Raw genomic sequence first — 20,270 nt, 5'->3', positions numbered from 1 at the left:
ACTTTTGGCCTGATGTGTGTTTATTGATGAGACCCCTGGTTAGACATATCAATTGATTCATTCAGATATTTTTTGTCCCAATGGATACTTTTGTGACTCTCCAAGAAGTACAAAGACAGTTGATCCCAATACAGGTACAATTTAAGGACTAAAGACATGAACAAGTGCTTTCCCTTTTCTTGGGGGCAGAAGTAATCTCTTGATTGGTGTGAAAATTGGAATTTTTCTTTCATCTGAAGTCGGAAATATATTTCTTAGGAACAATTTTTTCAGGGTGATATGCAATGAATGGGAATTTTCTGTAGGAGGCTATAATTTCTCTTTAGACTTCTGGCTGACATAACTGAAAGCAGAAATGGTACCTTCAGAGAAAGCAAATCTACAGTGGCTTTGTTGTGCTATTTTCCTTCCGAAGCAGTCATGTATAGTTGGTAAATTACTCTGATGGAGAAGAGTAAACAGAATTTGAACTTCATCTGCTGGACTAATTTTAGAAACTGCCTTTAGCTGAGGAATAAGATACAGGGAACAAATAACCAGACTGATCCTCATATAGCATTAAAAACTGAACCACAAACATTTACTTTTGAACCTGCAACAACAACAAACAAAAGAAAAAAATATCACAAAAAATAATTAGAGAACATGTATGTCAGCTTTGAGGACTGCAACTTACAGACAGATATGATCTTTAATATGTACTATGACAATTAAAAATTAGACAGGGAAAACAAAGGTTTGGGTCCTGAAATGCTGTTGACCAACATTTTAACTGGCAACAGGATCCAACAATAAGGTGCAAATGTCAGGAATCAGGGCCTAATCAGTATCGCTGATTAGATGGACGCTACATGATGGGACGTAATACCTGACTGGTATAAGGGACAGCCAACTTGCTGCTCTTCAGCTAGCAGCAGCAGCTACTTGATGTTCGCTCAATGCTCTGGACCACTATTATGCAGGCTCCAGTGCTACCTCATTCCTCCTACTCCTGCTTTGCATCCACCCTGCCTTGAACCCTTTTCCTCTGCTATCTTGGTCTCTCTAGTCCCCAACCTCTAGTTTGACCCTTGGCATTGGCTCCTGACTACGGACTCCAGCATGACTCTCAGTCCAACTTCTAATTCCAACACTGACCACGAGCCCAATGCCTGAAGCTGAAGTGGCCTTGTCCTGGTCAACTGACTTCCAGGATATTCTTCTAGCAAGACTGCTCTCATCAAGTCCTGGTACAATGAATGGAAAAAGCTCTATTTCCTGGATAAAACAGGTGAGAAAGTGACGTATCTGACACGCAAGGAATACTGTAAACAAGCTTATAAGAAAGAATAAACTTTCTTTCATAATCATTTTCACAAGAAGCAAACAGTCAGATGCGACATGCCAAACCATAAAGCAGTTATTACTGTATCTGAGGACGCTGATGTGCTAATTCTTCTCTTGCTTTCTTCAGTGACACTGGCAAAATTTACGTTAAATTGGTACCAAAAATTGAATGAATATAAGCAAACTTGGCATATCACTAGGAAAAGAAGTCTGCTCCTATTAGAAATGGGTGTGATTCTGTTAGTACTTTTGAAGGATATGGGAAGGTGAATGGCTTAAAGTTGATGACCAGAGAAGAGACTCTTCAGAGAACTGGTTGTGCAAGGCAACACCGGGTCTTGTCCATAGACCTCTTTTCTTCTTCAGGAATTCACCTGTAGAATGCATTAGCTCAGTCAAACAGAGGTGAATGAGCTAAGATACAAGCTGTTCGGATCTAAGAAGGGAGATGTAAAATTTGGTCAGCTATCTCCATGCAAAGGCTACTTCTATCTTCATGCCTGGTGTGCCAATAATTGGGCTATTATCTGGCATGGGAGCCTGGAGATGCATGCTGTCATACCAAGCTCTAAAACAGAGCATGGCTTAGTCATGGAGGACAGTGAGCCAACAGAAGAAAGGAAGAGCTCACCTGCTCTTGAGACAGTCTTGGAGCTGATGACTTGTAAATTCATGAAAGAATGGAAACTACCTGACTGCCAGTACCGTGCAAATGGATTTAACTGCTTTCCAGCACAAAGGAAGCACGTGTGTGAAAGCATGAATGAGGAAGAGTAAGATGAACAGTGCAGAGGGCAGTTCAGATGAGGAAGATAATGAAAAGGACATTCCAGTCAGATACTGTATATTGGATTGTTAGTGGTTTATCCATTTTATATTATTGTGGGCTTGATATGTCACTCATCAATACAGTCACGTAAAAACTTTCAACCAATTAATGGCATTGAAAAAGACTGAAGAAATATGGGGACACACAATTCTATTACATGATATAGTATTTACATGACGGGACTGGTTTAGTTATATATTTTGTCATTTTAGATTTAAAATTAATACCCGCTCCTTATTGCTTCCCTACAATGTATTGAATTAAATATAATCATAGTATGTTTTCTTTCATTTAAATAATAAATCTACAGGAAGATTTTTCTCCCAAAAACTGACAGCTAGTTAAAAAAAACAAAAAACAAAAAACACATGATCAGTTCTACCACTAAGCAACTCCGCAAAAAGGGCCATCATAACTTTTCCTCAACAACTGACATGGAGCTATTAAAAATGTAGTAAAAAGGAGATCTTGTCCACGAAAATAGTACCAAGAGGCCGTTTTTAGCAGTCCATTACATCTTGAAGTCTGTCATTTTAATATGTGGAGTTTCTCCAAATTTCTTGTGGGTGACAAGCCACTGCATAATCGATTTCCTGAAAAACTTCTCACGTCTATATTATCTTAAAGCAACAGCAACAATGTTCTTATAAAAATAGGTTTTAGCATGCTATATAGGTATCTTAACCAAAGCCCTTGACAGATAAAGTGGAAAATGAATAACTCGTCCTCCATCTGTCATTAAAATCTTGAGAGAATCCTACTTACAATATATGTATAGGAATACAGAGACAGAAAATAGCAAAAAACATGGATAATGCTTTTCTACTACTTTCATTTTTAAGTCTACAATGAATTTTGATACCTCCTACTTTTTTCTTGGCCATGGAATTAGGGTTAATATAAATAAGCCTGATAAATTATTCTTTATTACAGTTATTTAAAACATATTAACACTACTGAAGTCAATTCGTAATTGTAATAGGAAACTCCTGGGCGTGTTGTTCTGGAAAACTGCCACTACTTGGGTGGTTGTGGTGTTTTGCTTTCTGCTTCAAGCCTAATGATGCACCTCAAGCACTGCAATCTCAGCAGGACGAGCCATTTTATCTTACTGCATACATGTACCAAAAAATAGAATAGTCATCAGCATTAACCACAATGGGCTTTAAAATCATCCTGTATCTTTTTCTCCTGCTTTTGAAGATTTGAGGACTATGCATATAGAAACTTGCCACAAATCAACTTACTTTTTTTATTATTAAAATTATTTTCTTCTCTTAATTGGCAATTTAAACTAAAGTAAAAGGGAAACTGAATACAACAGAAAAGTTTTTACAAATGGTACACTTCATCTTTCCAGAGCAAATTAATATTATTTTATTTTTATTGTTTTAACCCAACACAAACATTTACATAGGCATCTCCCAAAATTGAGGAATTTACAGACAAGACTAATATTAGACATCATCCAAAAGAGAGAGTTACAAATGATGGGGGAGAGAAAACAATGACATGATTGCATGTTAACTATTCAAGAACTATTGCAGTAACACAAGCATATTAAAATTGAGTTCTTCCCTCTCCCCACTGCCCCCATCAATCTCACCCCTGCACTCTAACACAGTAAGTGGATATCTGTTGTGATGAGAAAGACTACTGGATTTTAAAGGGGGGTGAATGAGATTAAGACTGGTGGTTTCACAAGACAGTTCGGGGAGGATGTAGGGACACAGCATAGAAGGAGGTGAACATATTGTGGTGAAAGAATGAACAAAAAGATGAATGAAACTGGAATCATGGGCAGAGAGAAGGATGTTGCTGAACTATGTAAAAATCTTTTACTTCTGCTGAATTAAGATTGCATCTTAAACATTCATTAAACAGTCAAAAGATACACTAAAGAATAAATTCTAGGTATGTGTAAATTTGAATAAATGTATACTAGTTATATCACAATATATTCACTAAGACACCAACACACAGTTGGGAAGAGGAGGACCACTGCCTTATCCACAACGTGTAGGGAAAAAAGCCATCTGATCACGGGAGGCTTCACTTTGACTGACATGTGCTGGAGGTCTCATGCTGTCAATACTAAAACACCTTTGGCATTTCTAAAAATAATAGATGACAAATTTTCTAACTCAGAAAAAGAGTTCCCGTCAAGACAGAGGAAGAAATAGTTACTCACCAGGTGCAGTAGCGATGGTTCTTCGAGATGTGTCCCCCTGTGGGTGCTCCACTCAGCTCTCGGTGCATCCTCGTGCCAGGGATCAGAGATTTTTTAAGAGCATTACCCTTACCATTTGTGGAGTGTGCGCACGGCGCGAGTCCTGTCTGTTCCTTTTCTACCTGAAGTCCATGGAGACTCCAAGCAGAGGGGAGAACAGGAGGGTAGTGGAGTACCCACAGGGACACACATGGTGTGAGTAACAACTTCTTTTTCAGCGAGTGGTGTCCATGTGAGTGCTTCACTCACATGACTCTGTAGCAGTACCTGCCCGATGGAGGTGGGCACTGGAGTCTTTTTAAGTCGAAGAAGAAAGGACCACATCTGCTAGAGATGTGGAGGGTATTGGCCCTTCTGTAGGGCATAGTACTGTGCAAAAGTATGGTGTGAGGACCATGTGACTGCCCTACAAATGTCCACCAATGGTATATTGTTCAGGAAGGCCATTGTAGTGGCCATCGCACATGTGGAGTGAGCCCTGATGGACTGTGGTGGCTGTCTGCCCCTAAGTTCATAAACGGAATGTATGCAGCCTGCAATCCAGTTGGATAGGTGCTGTGCCGAAACTGCTGTTCCTGTGCGTGGTCCTGACCATGCAACAAAGTCTGCCTGATTTCCTGGTTGCTCTAGTTCTATCAAGGTAGAACACAATTGCCCTCCTTGCACCCAGAGTATGTAATATAGCCTGTTTGGAGTCATAAGGTTTAGGGAAATATGCAGGTAAGTAAATGGGCTCATTTACATGCAAGTCAGATATAACCTTAGGGAGGAACTTGGGGTGAGGTGTGAGTATGACTTTATCCCTGGTAAAAGTAGTGAAAGGTGGGTCTGCTATGCGGTCTGTGATTTCTCCTACCCTCCTCCATGATGTTATTGCCACCATGAATGCCACCTTCATCGATAGGTATTGTGGGGGCATAGTGGCTAGTGCCTCAAAGGTGACCTAGTGAGAATGTCAAGGACCAAATTCAAGGTCTCACCAGAGAGGGTGGGGGTGGGGGGGCACCGAGGTTTGGCTTCATTTTCTGTAAACCTGAAGGAAAATGCTTCACCATGGGATATGCAAAGAGGGAGAAACTGCCTACCGGGTCATGGACAGCCGTGATCACTGCTAGGTGGACTCAGATAAAGCTGATGGAGTGGCCTGTGTCATAAGGTCCATTAGGTAGTCAAGTGAGGTAGGTATAGGGACTTTAGTGGGATGCAAGTTGTGCATCGAGCACCATTGTTGAAAACGTGTCCATTGGATTGGTGCTTCTTGTGGAGGGAGGCCAACTATTTAGTAAGACTTGTTGGACTCTGTCTGAGCAGGTGAGTTTTTCATTTTGGAACCATGAAGAAGCCATGCCATAAGTTTCAGAGTTTTGATGTTGAGGTGGCTTGTGCTGCCATGGTGCTGTGTAAGAAGGTTTGGCACCGCCAGCAGAGAGATGTGTTGATCTATCCACAGGTAGCGGAGGTAAGGGAACAAGGGTTGTCTTAGCCAGGCTGAGGCTATTAGGATTACTGTGGTCTGAACAAACCGAATATTGTTGATCACTCTGTCGATAAGAGGACTTGGTGGAAAAGTGTAGAGTAGGGGAGCTGTCCAGCGAATGGTAAAGGCGTCCCCTTGTGACCTCTTGCCCAGTCCTGCCCGGGAGCAGAATCTGTGGTATTTGCGATTGTGAGGTGTTGCAAAGAGGGCTATAGTTGGAAAGCCCCATTTGCGGAAGATTGAGGGGAGGATACTGATACTCACCTCCCACTCACGCTGATCTGAGAAATGTCTGCTCAGTTTGTCAGTTTTCACATTCTGTTGTCCCAGTATATACATGGCTGTTTGAGTTATCTGGTTCCTGATATACCAGTTCCAAAATCTGATTGCTTCGGCATATAGTGTGTGTGATCGGGCACCCCCCCTGCCAATTGACATAAAACATAGAAGGAAATAACTAGAATAGCAAAAGCAGGAGCGAGATTGAAGACAACGGATAAGATCTGGAAAAGCAAAGCGATTAGCTTAGGAATGAAGCTAAGCGTCTTGAAAACGTATGTATTAGGCAGCATGTTGTATGGATGAGAGACATGGGTGATAACGGAAGATTCAAAGAGAAGGATATTGGCATTTGAGAGGAGTTGTTATAGAAAGATCCTGAGAATAGGATGGATACAGGTGGTCACCAGTGAGGAATTATATATGAAGATAGAGCCAAAAGAGAACCTCCTGCAGAAAGTTATGCAGCAGAAGCTACAGCTATTTGGGCATATTTGTAGAATGAGCAAAAAGTCAAGACCTTGGTATTCGGCATAATAGATGGTTCAAATAGGAGAGGCAGACCTCACAGAGAATGCGTAGATGATATAGCAGATCGGTGTATAGCTAGTCTACAAAAACTAAGCCACTCCGCATTGGACAGGGAAAGATGGAAGGAAATAGTGAGCAACGCATTGGACACTGATCCCATGGTTGTTGTTGATGATGATGATAGAAGGTGTGTTGTCCGTGAGGACAGATAGTTGTGCCCTTTATCAGGGGAATAAATGGGTGAAAGCCCTGCAAATGGCCCTGAGCTTCACGATGCTGATGTGTAAGTGTCTCTCATGTTGGACCCATGTACCCTGTATTGATGCAGCACCACAACAGGCCCCACAGCCCACGAGTGATGCATCTGTCGTTATGGTAACTGAGGGGCCTGGCCAGTGGAAGAGTATGCCAGCAAGCAGATTGGCTGGAGATGTCCACCACTCTAGAAACTGCAGTACTGGTATGAGATGCCTGAGTCTAGTCTGAGAAGCGTGAGATGCTGTGTTGGGTTGGTATATAGTTGAGTGCGAGAATGTTGAAGGCATCTCACGTGTAGCCTTGCGAATAGGACTACAAACATTATGACAGCCATATGTCCCAATAGCTGGAGGCACATCCGGAACTTGGAGACCTCCTGACGTCTCTTCCAGCTCTATGATTCTAAGGAAGTCTGCGTGATCTGTTGAACAAGATCGCACATCGAACTTTTTCAGCTAGAGGTAGGCTCTTGCAGTAACTTAGTCTAGTAATGCCCCGACACATTCTATCCTTTGCATAGGGTGTACATTCTATCCTTTGCATAGGCTGTATGATGGATTTTTGTATATTGATAAGCAGGCCAAGTCAGGAAAAACATTCCCTGGTAAAGTCGTCATTATAGTAGTTCTACCCGGACCTATGTTCGTGTGAGGAACTCTCTGAATCTGAGTGAACTAAGTTGTCATGCTCATTAGAACCTCGTGAGAGATTACTGAGGGAGGGTGGGCAAGCGAGGAATTTACAGAAATTGTGGGTGTGAACATCGAAGTTGTTGGGATGTAGAGGCTGTGTGCCTTGAGTGGTGGGCATGGGAGGAACGTGGTCAGTACCCTTGCCATGCATCCCAAGAGACCCACTGAGGCTGGAATTTATGTGAGAGATACATTCATGGCTGGTTGGACCACATGGGATGGTGCCCGTCTCTGTATGAATGCCAGGAAGACAGTGATAGAGAAGGAGAGGAGTGGCCCAATGAGAACCTGCTCCTATGCCCTCCACCATACTCAAATCTTGAGGATATCAGTGTAGGCGAGGGATGGGCACCCTGTGGCATAATAGTGTGCCCCTGCATTGTGGAGCATGGCGAGAAAGCAGCCGCTCGTGTCAGGCAGAGGAGATTTTTGTCGATGCTGCATTTTGCGCAGCGCCTCTTTGTGCTGTGGTGCCAGAGAGTGATCAAGGTCACTCTGCCCCATTTGTTCAGGCAGTAAGGGAGAGCTCACAGGAGCTGACAGTGGAAGCATATGCAGCTTCCCTGGGACTGCTGTCTCATTGGCACCAGTCAGAGCATCGAGTTTAGATTCTGCCTCAGCTCTCCTGGCCTCTGGTCAATGCTGATAAGGAGTGTGCCGGGAAGCCCTACGGCTTGAGAGCCTTTAGGGGGTGAGGAAGCTGCCTTGTCAGAGGGCTTTTGCTGTCTCCGTGCCTCCTCTGGTTTGTCCCTTGATGGTTGAAGAGATTTTTCCCAGTGTAACGTTTTAAGCCGTATTTTGCGGTCTTTTTTGGCCCTTGCCATCATTCAGGCACTGAGGGCACTTATGAGCTGCATGAGACTCCCTTAGGCATTTGACACAGGAGGCAAGGCCATCAGAGGTAGGCATCACTGAAGAGAAAAAAGCCACCACGGCAGCAGTTGCCAGGGTTGGTTTTTTTTTGTTTTTAAAGTGTAGCAAACGTTGAAACAAGCAAAAACTGACTAAACTATGAGGTAAAACCCTAAAACTAATTGTAAAATTCTTATCTCCTGTCAGGAAGAAGAACGCTGCTCTGAACCCCGTCTTCAGCCGAGGACAGTTGAAAAAGAACTGATGGGACTAGGGCCGTGCGCGCGCTCCACAAACAGCAGAGGCTGGGGGAGATGCTAGGTGCGCAGGCATGGCATGAGGGGCACTGGTCTGCAAAAATCTCCAACCCCTGGGCTGAGACCTGAGCAGAATCCCCACAGGGACAGCACTCATTGAAGAATTCTATATTAGAGCTTGTTCTAACAGAGAAAGAGGAACTGATAAAAAATAAAAATTAGTGGGAGCTTCAATACAAGTTAGCATGACTTGACCACATTTATAGTGTGCATGTAGAATAAATAAGCTGAGAGGAAGAAATTAAAACAGAAAGATGTGAATTAATTGGAAATCAATTTAAGAAAAGCTTGCTAAATGCCAAAAAGCCACAACTTAGGAAGCAGGCTACACTAGTCAAAAATAATGAAGTCAGATGTTTAAAAAAAAAAAAAGTAATACAGGACAAATGGAAGAAAGAGAAAGTTGATGGTAATGAATACAAATCAGAAATTACAAGTTGTAGAAAAATCAATGAAGAGACAGAAATCTACGGGCAGTAAAAGATAATGAGTTTCTAAAACATGTTAGGAACAAAAAAGGAATCTTGACAACAGTATTGGTCCATTACTAAATGAAAATGGCTGAATTATTAATAATGCAGAAAAAGCAAAAGCTTAATAAAAACTTCTGTTCTGTATTTAGAGAATAATCAAATGATATATTTTTATCATAAGGTGATATTCTTTCCATCCCTATATTCCTGGAACATGATGACCAGAAGCTACTATGAGCAGACATTTTTAAATCATCAGATTCATATAAGTTTCATCCAAGAGCTTTTTAACAGCTGGCTGAGGATCTTTTGGGATTGTTAACTGAAGGTTGGTTTTCATTAAGTCTTAGAACATTAAGGAATTTCTAGAAGAGTGGAAGAAAGTTAATGGTGTGTGAATTTTTTTACAAGGATAAACTAGAGTAATTATAGGCCTGCCAGCCTGACATCTATCCCAGGCAAGATAATGGAGAGGTTAATATGTGATTTGAATAATCAAAACATGAAAGGGTTATCTAATTAATACAAAACAGCAAGAATTTATGGGAAACAGATCCTGTCAAACTAACCTGATATCTTTTGTTGATGAGATAAGAAGTCAATTGATAAGAGAAATAATGCTGACATAATACTCAGACTTCTCTAAGGTATTTGACTTGGTACCACATGAAATTCAGATTAAAAAACAAACTTTAATATATAACTAACATGGTATATAGTAAATGAATTAAAAACTGGCTGTTAGGTCTCAAAATGTAACCATAAATGGGAAATCATCACACACTGGGTAAGTTTCCAGGTGGTTCCACAGGGGATCAATTCTTGGTTCTATACTATTTAATATTTTTTTATCAGTGATCAGGAAGAAAACAAAATCAGCACTGATAAAGTCTATTGATGACACACAATTAGAGGAATAGAATGGATGGATCGCTGATTCAGAATGATCAAGATTGCTTGGTAAACTGGCATAACCAAGCAATGTGCATTTTAATAGGACTAAATATCAACGTATACATCTAGGAACAAAATATGTAGGCCATGCTGTCAGGATGGTGGCCTCAACCTGAAAAAGATTTGGGGGCCATAGAGGATAATCAGCTGCTGTGGCTAAAAGAGCTAATCTGATCCATGAATGCATCAATTGTATAATCATGAGAACAAGTAGAGGTTATTTTTAACTCAGTATTTGGCACTTGTCCGACTGCTGCTGCAATACTGTGTCAAATTCTGATTAGGGATGTGAACGGGTATCCAATTAACTTACTGGGTGATGCTCACAGTGTAATGGTTAACTCCCACCCGAGAGTGGCTCCCCTCCCAATCCACCATCCAGGATCTTGCTTAATTGGTTAACCGGTTTACTGGGATTTTATATCCCTTGTTCTGATGTCACAATTGAAGGATGTTGATAAATTAGAGAGAGTTCAGAATAGAGCCATGAGAACAATTAAATGATTAGACAACATGCCAACAAACAACCAATGTAAGGAGCTTAATCTGTTTATCTTAAAGAAAAGATTAAAGGGCAAGTTGATTGAACTCTACCAGTACCTACATGGAAAACAAATATTTGATAACTGGTTCATCAGTTTAACAGATAAACATATAATACAATCTAATGGCTGGAAACTGAAGCTAAGCAAATTCAACTGGAAGTTAGGTATACATTTTTAACAGTGAAAGTAATTAACCATTGGAACAATTTAGGAAGGTTCATGATGGATTTTCTATTATTGACCATTTTTAAATCATGATTGTGTGTTCTCAAAGACCTGCTCTAGAAATTATTTTGGGGAAGTTCTAGGGCCAGTGTTATAGACGGTATGAGCCTAGCTGATCACAATAAACTCTTCTGGTTTTAAACTTTTTGAATCTTTCACCTGCATCTGTACTAAGGAAAAAGGTCAACTTTAGGTCAGATAATCTAAACCAGTGGTTTAATAAAATAAAAGTGCTATTGTGTTTGTGAGAGAGATTTAGTTCTTAACACTACTAATGTACTACTGCTGCATCTGCATCTTGACACAGGTAATTAGTATTATAAATCAAGTTACCTACAAAAATTACAAAAAGTATACGCTCAAATACTGTAAAATGCTGTACTGAGCTGTAAATTAACAGGTTTTAGCAATCAGATTTGCACTATTGTTTAAGAAATATGTGAAGTAGTATCAGTGGGAAACTTATTTAAATCAATGATTTTTCCCCCTCGGTGATTTAAATCAATGCACCCTGGTTGAAACAATGGCTGCACCCACACCTTTAAGTTGGAGGGGAGGGGACCTCTTGTCCAACCTGAATGGGTAGAGAGAGTAGCCAGGAGGAAGAACAGGGCTCAGAAGATGCAGCAAAATGTTCAAAATGAGGAATGGATCAGCATGGTGCTGGTGACTCATCCCCAGAAACCTTAAGAGCTAATAAGTTCAAAAGGGACAAGAACATTAGGGGAAGCTTCTTTTTACCCTCAAAACAAGCAAGGTAACACTGGGTTTCCTTTGAAAGATCTGAGAAATATACACGTCTCTAGCACAAACATGGATCCAGTTATGACCCTATACTAAATTGAGCATTACTCTTCTCAAGTGAGCAATGGCTACAATTGAATTTCAACAAAATAATGAAACTAAAGCAAGCTACAAAGAGTTTAAAAACTACAGTGCAAAAGGAGATTAACATGAGGTAACAGCATATAGTTGTTTCACAACCATATCCTACAATTCATTGCAAAATCTGCACATGAAGAAGCAAGTTGTTGCCATAAGTGAGCTAATATTCTGAACTCTTTGGGGCCAGGACTGTCTTTTCACTGCAAGTCTGTACAGTGTCTCTCACAATAGGGCCCTATCTCTGATGGGTGTCTCCTTGCACTATCCCAACACAAAATCCATAATGATAATTATATTAAGAGAAACAAAAGGTGCATGCCTGGCACCTTTCATCAGAAGTATATCAACTTTCATATTAGGTGAGTGAGACTGACATGAAGGTATACGAAGGTAGCCAGCTGAACTGAATGACCAGACTCACTGCTTTCCTTCAACATAGCTTCTGGTTACAGGAGAGTAGCCCTTACATGATGCCCACCACAGTGACTTTCTTTTACAATCTACCCCTTTTAAATGGGGTTGGCAATTTTTCCTCTACATTAATCTAAAGATCTGTATGACTGCTATATTTTAGTGATAAAATAAATATTTTTCATGCAAAGGATCAATTTCCTTTATTAGATTACATTTTAGAAAGCCATGTTGAGATTAAAATCACTCTTACATTTGTATGTGCAAGAATCTTACTGTTGTGATTTATGTGTCTATAAAAGCTATATATACTATGATATACAATAAGCTCGGTATGCATGCTGAAACACTAAATTTTATGCTGTAAAGACTGCTAATGCCTCAGGCTCTTATGGACGAGATGATACATGAAGCTGTATATGAGCAGATTACATACTAGTTTCTTAATTGACTTTAAATTACAACTGGGGTTTTGTTGAGTGTTTGTTTGTTTTTTTAAATGCTTGGCAACCTAGTAACAAGCAAATGTATGCAACTGTGAATGTAAAAAATCTAATCAACTAGCTAAATTCACATATCTAAAAAAAATACTGCTCCATTCTTTAATGTATGAATTTGAAAAACTATAGTTAATATTGTTTGAGTTATTCCATAACAAATCCTTCTCAAATGGCCACAATTAGCACATAAAAATTTCTAACTATTGACACTTGGTATATGTTTGCTCAGGAAGGGAGCCAATCATTTACAGAATTTGAAAAATTTAGTTTCATCCTGTTTACACAGTATCCTTTCTACCTCCTGCAACATTTCACCAATTTGATACAGGTCCATATGCATACAATTTAAAAGCAACTTCAGGTTGCCACAAGTGAATTCTGGAGTGTGCTTGTTTCATAATACTGTAATCACTTGAAAAAAACAAACCACAACCTACAACTGAGATATCACATGAGCAGTAATTCTTTATATCGGTGGTCTCCAACACGGTGCCCGTGGGTGCCATGGCGCCCGCGGGGGCATCTGTGTGCTCCTGCTGAGTGCTTGGGGCTGTCTCCGCCCCGGGCGCATGGTGCATGCGCGGTGCCGGAACCAGCCCCAGGTGCACGGGGAGCGCCGGCCCCAGGAGCGCGGTGAAGTGGCCACCCACTCCCCGTGTGCGCAGCGCATGGGGAGCGCCAGCCCTGGGCGCACGGCAAATTGACTACCCCGGGCACGCGGCTATGGGGGGCGCCGGCCCCAGGAGCGCAGCAAATCGGCATCCCCGCCCCCGGGCAGGCAGCTATAGGGGGGAGGGGGAAGGAGTGCCAGCTTTGGGCTCATGGCTCTGCAGGACGCTGGCCCCAGGTTTGCTGAAAATGGGCGGCACCACCCATGGCCACGCGGTGCATAGAGTTGCTGGCCTCAGGCACGTGGCTCATGGGGGCATGGCATATGCGTGGCCTCGCCCCCGAGTGTGCAAGTGTCCCCACCCTCTGGCACCCAGCAGGCGAACGGCCACGCCCCCTGGTGCCCGGCAGCTTCGAATGGTTGGGGACCACTGCTTTATATAGTATCATTTTTATTGTACATCTTTAAGGTGCAGTATACTTGATTAGATAAAGAGGATTTAAAATAATTCAGAAAATTTTATTTCATAGGAACAGTACTGAGCGTACCTGGATGGGAGACTGTACCAAAAAAATACCAAGAGTGGATACGAAAGGCTTCCCACACTAATTTTTACATAGACATATTTTCCATTTCCACTCCCTATTGTGTTTTCCTTGCTACTTCTCTGAAACACACTTTATCAGTTTTCTTTGACCATCTTAAAATTATTTGGCACTAAACAGAAGACCAGTTATCTTCCTAGTTTCTTAAAAAAGACAAGTTTCTGAAAAACTGAAGAAAAAGCAGCAAATTATAGATCTTAGCAACAATATGACAAACTCCTATAAGTTATTGCAAGAGGTAGCCGAATTAGTCTATAAAGTGCTACCAGACCATTTGTTGTTTTTTAAGTTTATCCTGTACAGACTAACAAAACATATAGATGGGATAATGAGCTTTTGTGGGTCTGCACATCCTAAACTCTGGTTATCTGAAGAAGTAGACTTTGCCCACAAAAGCTCATACCACCATCTATATGTTTTGTTAGTCTATAAAGTGCTACCAGACCATGTGTTGTTTAAGTTTATCCTATAGGTAAGTATAAATAAGTGGCTTTCTTTGAAGTTAATTTTCCAAGGGCCAAGTGGAAAACCTGCAAGAGCAGGCTGACAGTAAGTAGGATCAGAGAGTAAGGAGATAGGAGAGAAAGCCCCACGAAGGAAACTTAACAGTTTCCCTGACATTGTTCTAACAAGGATGGGACACAGAGAACCTGAATATGCCCTGGGATCTGTTGGGGGAAGGATGAAAAGACCATCTTATGCACAAACCGCCAGGCCTTCTGCAGTGGATCTATATTCAGCTCTATATTAAGATTCCCAAGCTCCCTGCATACCAGAGACTTTTCTACCCACCACTGTCCCTGAAACACAGAAAGAGACAGTTTGCATTTTTATGCTTCTCCTTAGAGCTAGAAATTTTTTTAAATGGCAGTAGAATTTCTCATTAATCACATGACTCCCAGAGTTGAGGTTTTAAGACCATTCCCCAACTCACCCACACATACAATACTGTGAAACTAGCAATAAAATTCCTACAGTAGACCACACTATGCTTTTTCCATAGTCCACAACCTCCCCATGTGTAGGACTTGGAGAACCACTGTAATTTAGGCAGCTATCTACAGCTAGTTGAAAGCTTCCCAGCAAAATGTTTCCTCTCAGATTATGCTAATTCAAGAATTTATTCATATCAAAATTTCAACTGAAAAATTATCAAAATTTCATTTCAAGGTTCAAGGGATTCATTTCAACCATCATTTTGAATATTATATTTGTTCTGTTATTTATAATATATCAAAATGATAAGTTGCTTCAATACAGCTAATACAATTTTTTCCAAAATTTTTATTTTGTAGGACATTTTAAACATTGAACAATTTGTTCTATTAAGGATGAAAAATTTGAAAACATTGGAATTTACCACAAAACTGAAATTGAGTTTTGACTGGTTCTACAACATCTCTTCCTTCCAAGAAGCCAGAAGGGTTACGCACGGAACATGGATAGGATTTTGCCCATGCTATAGGACACAGCCAACTTCTATTAAAGCCAACAGAAGTGTTCCCACTGAAGTTTGTAGCAAAACATTAGGTCCCATAAGTGTGTGTGTGTGTGTGTGTGTGTGTGTGTGTGTGTGTTTAGACCATTCTAGTTTGTAGACAAATGACTAGCTGTTGCCCACTTCACTACAAATAGGATTAATCATGTAAAACAATTCTGGTCCCAAAATTTTAAGTAATCTGGATTAGTAAGCAACAAAATATTTTAACTCGTGAAAATGCCATTTAATTTGCTTTTGGTAAGGTGACCTCCAAATTTATACCACCTGTAATTTCAAATTTTTTTACTGGAAATGTATTAATTTAATTTGAATAGGAAAAAGTGTGAACAAACTGAAATCCTTCTATAAATCTTTAGAAACAACTTCGAGAAAAGCAAAATGTACTCTGAAAATTTCATTTCAGGAAAAGCCAATAATCTAAGCATCACTATTTTTAAAAGATATAATGGCAATGAATAAAAGATGAAGCTGGAGAAGTAGACTCCAAAATTATACAAGCACAGCTGAACAAATTCTATACACTCAAATTTTTAAAAAAAGACTCTCATAAGGTATGTTCATTAAACTATTTTTTCAGTATTTGCTCATGAAAAAAGTAAACTATAAGAGTAGATATTTCTCTAGTTATTTTTATAAATAAATTTAACAATAAAATAGGAATCTTACAAGTGTTAAGTATATTGGTAAGTATAGCTGGCATTTAACTTCCAAGCTACAACTGATTTTCTTTCCAGAAGTTTTCAGCTTTGGGTAATTTTCTGTTTTTACAAAAAGATTTCCAAATGTATTTCATGTTTTTAGACAGTCCTCATTTTCATCCAATTGTATGTAGGGGGAAATAACTTCAAGTTCATGGGGGAAACATCTCTATACTAGTTATATTTATTCTAGTTCACCCACCTCCTACAGGCCCAATTTGGCAATTAAACATTTCAGAGAAATGAAACAAATAAGTGGTTATGAATCTTGCTCAGATTAATTTATCTTGCATTATAGATTCCCCTAACAATGTATATGAGTAATATGAGCTAAATGCCACTTGTGGAAAGATTAGTAACTTAAGATGTATAACAATGCAAATAGTTCCAACTGAAAATGACAACAGAACCCTCTCTCCCCCCTGAATTCCAAACTTCTTGCTCAAGAGCCCACACGCAGTTAGTTACATTTTGATACATTGACTGCAGAAGCACTTCAGTCTGATCAGATGGTGTTTAATTGAGCAGCAGTACACAAGTGCCTCCTCTGGGGATTTGACATATTGCCTCAAAAACTTTTTTTTCTTTTATTAGCAGCAAAGTGCTATTAAACATTTTTTAAATACATCTGTTTAGCAATTCTATATTAAAAATGTTCAAAGAATGATTAGTATTAATGGTTCCCAGTTTTCTCTTCAATTAGACAAGTAGTATGTCTCTGGATCAACTTAAGAGAAACAGTTGTGTAAGTCCCAACAGAACTGAAGTCCCAATATGTGTGCAGCAGAAGTAGACGACTGATTTGCAACATTATTTAAAAGCTGAACATATTACCCCATATAGTCCATACTGGAATTTTCTATACATTTAAGATTGACATATTAAAGTGCTCTTAATGTTTATCTAATTAAATTACCATTATTCTGAAGAGTATTTTATACCTCAAGAGGTAGATTATGCTTTTTACAGTCTAAAATGCATAGAAAATTGTGGGTAGCTGACCTACCTGCAGGGTAAAAAGAGGGAGAGAATCACATACACATCTCAGAGAAACACAACTTACTACTTTCTCTTGCTGATAGTGCCCAGAGTGAAGGTCAGCTCCCACCAACATGCTCAGGAGCATAAGAGTAGCAGGAAAGTGTACAACTTCCTTCCAATTTATATAATCCAGGCCACAGTCTAGACCTAAAGGTATATCTTGAAGATTTAATGATGATTACATAGCAGTAGTGCTAAATGCTCAATCAGCATCAGGCCTCCATTTCATTTTTAAGGTGCACTTTAAAAAAAAAAAAAAGACATAAGCACACCAGCATTTCTGAATTCACAATAAATTTAAGTTAATGCACTGCCGCAGATATAGTCACTTTTATTTCTATTATTTTATGAGTAAGCCATTTTACAAGTGAGAAGATTAATAACTGAAATGTTGCGACATTTGTAAAATCTTTGGATTCAAAACTGCCTCAGCTCTCACTGGAGCCTTTCATTTATTTTAAAAAGTTAAGTACTTGCTGGAACCTTTGGTTTATGATTTGAAATAAAATTTCAGCAGAATATGACTTCAAAAATACAGATACTAGCTTTTAATTCTTACTTTTAAAAAAAAAAAGTTTGCCTTTTGTAGTGCTGTAACTTTTTTTCCCTGCAAGCAATAAACCCAGTATTCTAAAAGATCAAAACAGATTATCTGAGACACACACGTAGTGGACAGGCTCCATCAATGTTTGCTTGTGGGGTGATGTTAGGATTGCCAACTTTCTATTTTCTAAAAATTGGACACTAAAGCAGGAGCACCTAAACTCCGCCCTCTCTTTCTCAAAATCTGCCTCTTCCCAGAGGGCCTGCCCTCTTCTCATTCCATCCCACCACTCCCCAGTTGTTTACTAATCTCCCCTTTCCTCCTCTCTCATTGATCCATCCTCTCAACCTCCCTCTTGCCACCAGCTTGCCTCACTCTGCTCTGGGGCTGGAAGAGGAACTGGAGCCCCTGCCACTGAGCCTGCCCACCTACAAGATGCAGGTGGTCTCAACTGAGCAGGGGCTGGCACAGCATAATGGCCTGGTTCCTCCTCACCCCCACCTCATCTCCCCTTAGTAAACAGACTTTTGGTGTCTGGTGACCAAACACTGTAAAGTTTCCCTATTCTCATACATATTAAGAGAAAAAACACTTTTTATTTTTAAAGAGCAATGAAATGACCTCAAACTACTGCAGGTCCCATATAAATGAACAGTACCATCTTCCAGATGGGAAGTACCACACTGAACTGAGAGTCAGTGATGAATGCTCAGAAGTTAATACATTACATCAACTAATGACAAAAATTCAATACAGTAGATTCCATCTCAATACGCAACTGCAATTCCACATCTTGTCTTTAGTTTTTTCCCCCCTCTGCCACCTCCTTTTCAACAGCTAAATGCTATTGGTATTCTCTTGGACACTTCAGTTCATATATTGCTCCTAATTTTGAGTGAGTGAGTGAGTGAGTGAGTGAGTGAGTGAGTGAGTGAAAATAAGAATATCAAAGTGTCCATTAGAACTATTTCTTAGAAAGGGTATTTCAAGTTATGACCCTCTAGTAATTGAAGTCCTGGAGCACTTGGGGTGTGAAAGGATAGAGGAGAGATGGAGTTTGACTCTTTAAATCCCACTAAATTAAATCAGAATTAGGCAACTAACCTAGTTAGATTCCTTTTAGCAGTATTGAGGCAGACTGGGATTTTCAAAGATTCTAGTAGGAGGTGAGATTTTTACAATTAATACCTGAATTTATTGCATATGTACAGTGGTTTAAAACATGATAATCAGCAGCATGAAAAAGAACAAGTTTCCCCCAAGAAACCACCATCCTAATTAGTCTCTTCCCCTTACTCTTCATGATGAACCTGTGCACTCTGCAACATGCAGTTAACATAATAAATTGGATTCACAACATATTATGTTGCACTTCTCTGCAAACAGAATTATTTCAATAAGATTTTGGCTTGTTTTCCATGACATCATCTTAAATGGTTATTTTTAGATTGTATTCATAAAAAGTGATGGCCAAGTCCTGAAATTAGGTAATATAGAAATTCTCCATTATTTTTAATGTGTACCTAGATTTACAAACCTTTGGGTTCCTCATAAAATACACACCAAGAAACTTTAGTAACTCGGGGATTGCCAAAACTAATATATCAAGCCACACACAAAAACAAACAAAAAAAACACCCCACAAAACTGATACTGTAGTTCAGTGGCTCTCAAACCTCCCAGATTACGGTTCCCTTTTCTGGATTCTGATTTGTCTTGCTTACTTCCTAAGTTTCACCACACTTAAAAACTACTTGTTACAAATATCAGACAAAAATACAAATATCAGGGCATAAAAGTGCAATACATTGTGAAAAAGTAGTAGCATTAACAGTTCTGTGCTGGTGTGGTGGTATATGTGTAATTTAACAGGGATTGCAATATGCATTGTAATTTTTTTTCCTTTAGTAATATCAATAAAATTATGTTGTGCGGTCTCACGCACACAATGTCTTATAATTAATGTCATTTAACTTCTTGCGTACCTTCCTTTACACTTGTAAGGCCTAGCCTGCAATTAAGTATAAAGTCAGTTAAATGAACTGAACAATACAGAATGCATACACTGCCTTTTTTAGCTAATATAAACTTGAGAGACAGATGCAGTTAACCCAGCTAAGAGTAATTTCTGATTACTCAGAATATTTGAGAGTAAAAATTATAACCTCTAGTTAATAAAAAAATTAAGCAAGGAGGTATGTATTGTCTACTTAGGAATTTAATTTTATTAACAATAACAGGAATAGTAAGTTAAACAGACTAATGATGACAGCTTGATTTATGAATTTTGACTTAAAAAAACTAGGATTATATTACATAAAAGAGGAATTCTAAACTAGTCAGATCTTGCTCATATTTTCAAGTTGAACAGCGTTCAGATCAGCCAGGTAGACTTTTCAAAAGCCAACAATATTATAAAAAATATTAAAACTGTTGTATTAAACGAAGCCAACAATTTTTTTGAAAAAAATTGTTTTCAAGTTTACA

General features: G+C 39.4%; 1 protein-coding gene across 6 annotated transcripts in view; it reads right to left on the bottom strand.

Annotated features, from left to right (window-relative positions):
• The window catches only part of ATXN10 (ataxin 10), a 155,580-nt gene that overhangs the window by 40,754 nt on the left and 94,556 nt on the right, over window positions 1–20,270 (bottom strand). Inside the window, exon 10 of one of the 6 annotated variants that reach the window (XM_089770309.1) lies at window positions 1,674–1,700. The exons of 4 other annotated variants lie outside the window; for them this stretch is intronic. In XM_089770309.1, the coding sequence (XP_089626435.1) occupies window positions 1,689–1,700 (12 nt within the window). In that variant the 3' untranslated portion in view covers window positions 1,674–1,688. Of the gene's footprint in view, window positions 1–1,673; window positions 1,701–16,163; window positions 17,481–20,270 lie in introns of those variants that run through there. One more of the 6 variants, XM_075900001.2, reaches the window with a different exon arrangement.

The sequence above is a fragment of the Pelodiscus sinensis genome, chromosome 1, assembly GCF_052426305.1.
Source record: "Pelodiscus sinensis isolate ZL-2025 chromosome 1, ASM5242630v1, whole genome shotgun sequence".
Classification (NCBI taxonomy): domain Eukaryota; kingdom Metazoa; phylum Chordata; order Testudines; family Trionychidae; genus Pelodiscus; species Pelodiscus sinensis.
This window is presented reverse-complemented; position numbering and strand designations above follow the sequence as displayed.